This window comes from Pteropus vampyrus, unplaced genomic scaffold, assembly GCF_000151845.1.
Source record: "Pteropus vampyrus isolate Shadow unplaced genomic scaffold, Pvam_2.0 Scaffold54, whole genome shotgun sequence".
Classification (NCBI taxonomy): Eukaryota; Metazoa; Chordata; class Mammalia; order Chiroptera; family Pteropodidae; genus Pteropus; species Pteropus vampyrus.
In genome coordinates, this window is record NW_011888835.1 from 5792339 (window position 1) to 5799962 (window position 7624).

Sequence of the window (7624 nt, forward strand, 5' to 3'; positions counted from 1 at the left end):
TAGCAAATTCAACTCCAAGATCCAAACTTAGGTTACTGTAAATGTCAAGTAAATCTAAATATATATGTCTGTTAGGTTGCATTAACATTCATAGACTTAAACTTTCTTGTTAAGTTTTCATCAAGAAAAGAATGGTTTGCTACTATTCCAAAAAAAATAGTAGGTACACAATGCAACTGTTCCAAAATACTTTAAAAGCATGTAACACTTTAATGTTGGCACTTGTCACACAAATCAATGCATAGGTCCTATCACTGTGTACAGGGAGCAGGTGTAGGCAAAGAATAAACTTTGAAGTTTGGTGCATAAATGGAAATGATGCTTAATATACTGGTAGGAAGGCAAATTCTCCTGATGAAAATGCCTAAGATGAAATTTTAAGTCTTTCCGTCCATGAATGTTAACACATGCCTGGTTTTCTTTTTCAAAAGACAAACACAATTATACATTATAGCTAGTGGCTAGTGATTTACCAAAATCATTTTCTTGTAGGATACTGATGTTCCCAACTTCTTCTCTCATGGTTATCTCTTCTACTCTACTCTGGTTCAGGCTGAACTGCTGGGCCACATCGATGTCACTATAAAATTATTTCAAATACATTTTAGTCAAGTCTCATTGTAATATATTTATAAGAAAAATAATCTCAAGTGTCTCTGGAAGAAAAAAACATACAACCTATCAAGGTTTTAGGAGCCTTAAAATTTAGTACTAAGTAAATGACTTGGAAATTAATCTGTACTTAAATTTTAAAGCCATCAGTGACCAGGCAAGCAACATATCATATGCTGAAATCACTACATAAAGCAATATGGTATAGAGAGGAAAAACTTAGCAATACATGGAACAGATAGGCATAGGTTTTTATCAGGGCCCTGCAACTTACAGGCTATGTGAACTCTGAACTTTCCAGGCTTTTCTGAGACTGTTTCTTCCTCTAACAGATAACTTTTCATATTGTTTAAAAATATTAAATAAAACGTAACGTTAAACACCAATCTGCAATATCATTGGCCACATGCAGAATGTAAATAGTTCACAACAAATCACCAGGCTTGTTTGGCAAATAAGTAGCAAGGAAAAACATAAGAGAGACGCCAAGAGCTGGTATATATTTTTTAAAAGAGACTTATGAGACATACCAACTAAGTGCAGTCACAGACTCTGCACAGACCCTAACTCAAACAAACTGGAAAAAAGGCACTGTCAACTGGGACATCTAAACACTGACTGGATATTATATTAAGAAATTACTATAATTTTTCTAAAGGTTTGATGTTATGTCTTAAAATTTTTTTCCTCTAAAGAGATAAATACTGATGTATTTACAGATAACATATGTAATATGCTTTAAAATAATCCAGTAGCTTTTTTTATTGATAATAAAAAAAGTTGGATGATTAATACTTGGGATTCATAATACTAATCCCTCTACTTTTCTCTATGTTAAAACATTTCCATGTTAAAAAAAAAAAGAAGTAAAAGAGGAAAGAAACAGTAAAGCGGCTAGGTAGTGCCTAGCACTAATTAACACACAAAAAAACAACATAAATGAAATTTAATTAGGAATAAATCATTTTAAAAAGCAGACAATATTGTCAAAAAATAAATGGACTTGGTAACAGAGAGTTTCTTGGTTGATAACTGTGCAACTTAATTACTTGGACAGTTAGTCACATTCCCTGTCACTGTAATATCAACTGAATTTTGAGGACTTGAAGGGAATAATATACCATAGTATTCTGCTGTAACGGCCATCTCTGTACAACTTTCTCCCCTTAAATGTGTGTTGTGACAATGACTTTTTCACGTTCTTCACAGAAAGTTATTTCATGTTTATTAAAAAAAAAAAAATTGTGGCTGAGAATAGCCTGGCAAAAAAAAATAAAATAAAATAACCAGTAGATGATTTTAATGGATTCCCCTGAAGAAAAATCATGAAACAATAGTTCAAGTTTACTGACGTCATTATACAAAGCACACACCACAACTGGTCACCTTACATAGCTTTGGCCTAAGCACATCAGAATTCTCTTAACTGTGTTAAAGTTCACATCATTTACACTATTACAGAAGAAGCATTTCTAGGTTATACGTTTCATATTTACACACTGTCCTAAACAAAGTACATGTATTTTAGCTGTTAACCCAATGTCAAAACATTCCAAGGAAAACTATACATTTGGAAGGAAGCCAATAACATGTGTTTTTATAGACCAAGTCACCAATTAAAAAAAAAAAAGACATACTCTAAGTCAGGCAGTGGCTGATCAAAGTCATGAAACTCTTCAGGTAAAGTAATTGCATTGTAAGCAGCTTCTCGATTTTCCTCAGGCAGGTCAACAACACCTGGAAAAGAAATGGAAGCTTCAAGGCCTGGCTACATTATACATTATCCAGGGATCAAAGGAAGGTAGTCAGTATAATTTCCTAAGGTTATATTCTAGAAAGTAGAAAAGTACTTTGATGTACAATTATTTTTGTTTTTCTATAATCATAGCTATACAAAAAAGTCAAAGCACTAATTATGCGTTAAGCTAATAAGTCTTTACAAGGATATGAACAAATATAAGTTTTTAAAATAAACGTGAAATTTATGAGAAAAAGGAATGACTGCAAACAAGTACCCCAAATGTTAAGAGAAGTTGGTTATTTTAGGGAAAGTGAGACTAAAAGATTTTCATTTTCTTCATATTTTCCCCTATATTTTTCAGGTTGTCTATAATAAATAGGGACTGCTTCAAAAGACAAAAAAAAAAAAACAAACAAACCCCAACAATTATTTAAACAAAAGGCACTTAGTAGCTACGTGTTAAGAAATAATTCAACACAGCCTCTGCCTAAATATTTTACTTTTAAATAAAATCTTAGATCTCAAAAATGTCACTGTTCATACAATAAAACTGAAGTACTAGAATATTGCCTCAGTAGAAACTACTGTAGAAAGCATCTCTCCTACACATTCAGATAATTTAGAATAAAATATCATCAATGCTTTAAAAAATTACAGAATGATATGAATTCATATATATCCCCTAGTAATTATCTATGAAGATAAAAGTTTAGAATCATTACCTAAAACAAAATGACAAAAACTTTGAGAACATTTAATAAAAATTTTCAACTTAAAAGTGAATTTAATTTTAAAGATACACTGTACATTAAAATTATTCAGGAAAAAAAATTAAAATCTTAAGATTTTTTTTTATCTGAGCTAAATTAAAAAAAATCATATAATTGGTTTTCTACAGTTTAATCTCTGATGCCTGAGTTCTACAAAAGTTGCTGCAAAAGGGGTTAAAAGAAAAAGGCAGCTACAGAGGAAGAACAAAGAGGAGTGACTGTCGTAATCACAGAAGTAGAATACTGCCTTGAACGACTGCCTCTCTCAGCCTCACCCTATTTTGAAGGGTCCCTTATACTGCAATGAACATAAAACAAAACATGTTGATTTAGAATATTTTTTAAGCAGTTTTACACACTGAACACGAGAAGCTCCAAAGTTTAAAAAAAAAAAAAAAAGCCAACAACACCTGGCCGAAAAGCCATCTTTATCTTAATGAATGCTTCATTACAGTCTGCAAGGAGATATTTGGCTTTTCTGTGATAGATTCGAACTACTCCGAGTAAAAGATGTCCTGATGTTCGGAGTGCCATCTTCACCTGTGAAGAAAACATTAATATTAATCTAATTTATAAAATTAATTTTCTGGTTTTAGAGGTAATCATACTTCAAACCTTGTACTTTGTACAATTTATAGGCAGTTTTTGCTTTATATCTTCATATTTTTATCATTTATTTGAAGTTACCTCATTTTCACCTAGATTTCTCAGTGCCTTTACCAGTAAATTCCCCAAGTATCCTCAAAGGACAGACTGGCAGTTAATTCATGAATTAAACATGAAGGTAGCTATGAAGTAGGTACTAAGGTGTTCCATGGATTGCTGTTGTGATTAGCAAAATAAAAAGTGTGTGGCACTTTTGGATGCTAATCCAGAGCCACTGCTCCTTGCGAGCTAACTGAAATGAGATTCTGCTTGGGAACTGACTGTCCCCAGCCTCGAAGGATGATTGATTGTCTGAGTCTTCTCTGCTAATGCTTGTTCCTGAGTGGGAGTGTAACCTAGTTCAGCCAAAGAGAAATAAGTTTGTCACAGTTTCTACGATTTTTTTTCCAATAAAAGAAAAATGCCCCTCTCTTCCTTCTCCCTTCTGTGTTGTGAGTAGGGCTTGGAGCTGTTTGCAGTCACCCTGTAAACGAGGCCATAAGTATGAGGACAAGAAGCCAACAAACTAAGAATGTGAGTCCTTGAATGACATCACTGAACTTCTGAATCAAACCAAACTAAACCTTGCTATTTCTAAAGTACTAATTAAGTAAGCCTGTTAATTTCCTTATTGTTTAAGCCACTTTTCACCGAGGTTTTATTACCTGGCTGGAAAGCATACTGATAAAAGACAATGGTACCCCATCTTTTTCACCAGAAAATATACTTTTTATCCTGTTTTTTTCAAGGCAGATCTCGACCAATGCTTATGTGAGATGAGATACAGTAGTTGGGAAAAGAATGAGACAAGTAAACACTCGATGTAAATAGAAGGACTCAAAATTCCTCTGGCTGTAAGAAAAATTTTTTGAGAGAATAAGATAGCATGAACTCAAACTCTCCCAGATCATTTTCCAAATCACACCATAAAACTTAGCAAATGCTAAGGTAGCAAAGAACATTATTAAATATTTGCTTAAGTTATGATTAGTAAATTGTTATTTATAAAATGAGTTATTTTTAAATTCTGTGTATACTCTCTGTATCTAGGAATTCTATTTATGATGATTCTCAGGCTCTACATTATGCCCATTTCATGATTTACAGCATAAATTTTGATGTTTACTGCTATATATTTTTAAGTGTATAAAATTATAATAAATTTGTGATAAAATCTAGGACTTAACAAATGATAAATATGATATGAAAAATACCCAATTAAAACATTGCTCCTAATGGAAAATGATCTACTTTTATGATGTGGTCTTAGAAAGTTTAAAATGAATATGACTGCATTTTAAGAAAGGGAGATTAAAAAAAAAAAAAAACAACTTTGTCTGCTATTTTGTTCAGAATTAACAACCTTTAAAAGTGGTGTTTGGCCAAAAAAGGCTTTCTTCCTGGGTTAGTTTGGTTCCCAGTTTAGTTGCTAGCTTATGTTGAGTGTAGGTATCATAAACAACAGGCTACATATCCAGGAAAGTTCTGCAGAGGATGCCAGAAGAGGGAAAAGAGAGAAGACATGTAGTTGCGACTGGTCATATGTCTGACACTTGCTCTAAATGATTTAACCAACATTTCCCCATAATAAGAACTACACACCAATAGCAAACATTAGAAATCTTCAGGTCAGTTAATCCTGTGGAAATCTCTAACACAATAATAAAACAAAATTGATCAAATAAAAACCTACTTACAAATGGATCTTAAAGTGTTATTCTCTCTCACATACATTCCACAATCTTTTTACATTACTTGTCACCTTTATGAATGCTTTGTTTTATGGCCGTTGGTGCAAACCTTCATATATCTGATTGTGTCATATTTTGTAGTATCCCTAACAGGGTACAAAGTACTCTGCAAATACTGTGAAAATTTTTTTGTCCTTTTAAGCTAAATCAAGCTCAATATTTGCTTATAGATGTTAAAGATTAGCCACACCTATCAATTAAAAAAAAAAAAGAGCTAAATTTCTCCTTTTCCATTCACTTATCTCAATAAGCATACCAATAAAAAAGTAAAAAACATCCTGTTTCCACATAATTTGACCAGCAGTGCCAACTGGTATGATCTCCCCACAGAGCAAATTGTTAATGTATATCAGAAATTTAAATAATATGTTTATCACCTAGCCCATCAATTATGTTCCTGAACATCAATATTAAGAAAAGACTTGTGAAATGTGAACAAAACATTTAGCAAGCAATGTTTACTAAATGATTATTATTTTTTTTTTAAATAAAGACCATAAAAATAATCCTACCACCTAGAGAAATCTTTAATAGTACTTTGGCATGCCTTCTAGACTTTTAAGTGTGCATGCACTCATAATTTTTTTTCTTTCTTGTGTGTACATAAAAACTGCACTGTTTTATAACGAGACTGTATTTAGGAAAGGCTTTGTTTGTAACATTATCATAATTTTTAATGGCTGCATTGTATAGCACCAAAGGAATTAAAAAAAAAAAATTATCCAAAACAACACTGGTAAAATATATCACAATCAAACCACCTAATTACAGGTCTGTAATCCTTTATCTGAAATCTGAAATCCTAATGGCCAAATGTGTTTTGGATTAAGAGCTTTTTGAATATTATAAAGCTAACGCAGCGCATATGCTGTATACTGAACATTCCCAGGAGCATTTAGAGCAGCTGCCCATAAACATACACATTAATATTTCTGCAGTGAATTTATGAACATCCAAATGATCTTACTTCAAATTTGGTCAAATCTGTTTTTTTGTTTTTGTTTTTTTTTTTGTATTTAAGTTCTCTGGATAAGAGACTATGACATTACAATGTAACCATTTAAAATGACAGCAGAGCTATGAACAGAGCTTTTTCTAAATGCAGTCTTGTTACAAAACATTAATTAATGCACTATTTGTGCATACACATAAAAAGGAGGAAAATTATGTGTAAAATACATGCACAAATAAAAGTCTAGAAAGCATATCAAAAATACTGAAGGTTTCTTAAGAACTACTCTTATTTATTTAACATATATGCCCGTATTGTCTAAACTGCCAAATATAAGAGGAAGACTACAGGTCACCTGTTTCCCTCTGTAAAGTTTTAATTTGAACAAAGTTTTGAAATACTGTCTTATAAATAACCTGATAGAAATGTCTTTAAAACCAGTAAATTCCAATTGTCTAAACTGCCAATTATAAGAAGAGTAGCTCTCAATGCTGGGCCAGACAGCTGTGACGTGGAACGTTTCCACAGCGGGACACTCAGTACACGTATGCATAAAAAACAAGGTCCAGGAAAGGACTCTTACAACACAGATGTAATATATATATTATATTCAAGGACTTCCTTTGAGATTAGTCCTACGTACTTTTTCAAGACAACATGTCTATTCTTCAATGAAATGCTAATGATGTTAGATATAATTGCATCTGTGTGTTTTAAAAGGTTCTTTTTCTTGGCAACACAAAACCCTTGTATTACTTTAAGTTATACTATTTTTGAAATCCAAAGGTGAAAACCATTGCTTCAGAAGTTTCAGAGCATGTCAATAAAAGCTCCTCTAGGAACAGAGCAGGATAAGTTAAGGACATTCACGAGGCCTCCGTTCTAGCGGGAGACAGACAGTAATTAAATATTTAGGGAAAGAGCACAACTTACAAAAGTTCTGAAACTGGGAAAATGCTTGTTATCTTCGAGAAACAACAAGTAAGCCTGTGAAGCTTAGGTGGAACAGGTGGTATGGATACTATTTGCTAGGTGGGTAAGATACACCTGACTCCTGCAACCATTTCTACTTAATGGGTCCTTATTTTGAATATTGTAAATTCCTAAACTCACACACATATTTTACTATAAAAATATCTAGAAAGCCGAATAT

General features: G+C 32.5%; 1 protein-coding gene across 1 annotated transcript in view; it reads right to left on the bottom strand.

Moving 5' to 3' along the window:
- Positions 1–7624, bottom strand: part of RAD21 (RAD21 cohesin complex component) — a 31782-nt gene that overhangs the window by 15987 nt on the left and 8171 nt on the right. The window contains exons 3-5 of the mRNA XM_011360367.2: positions 3534–3663; positions 2250–2349; positions 474–580 (exon numbers count right to left, since the gene is read on the bottom strand). Of these exons, the coding sequence (XP_011358669.1) occupies positions 474–580; positions 2250–2349; positions 3534–3663 (337 nt within the window). The remainder of the gene's footprint in view (positions 1–473; positions 581–2249; positions 2350–3533; positions 3664–7624) is intronic.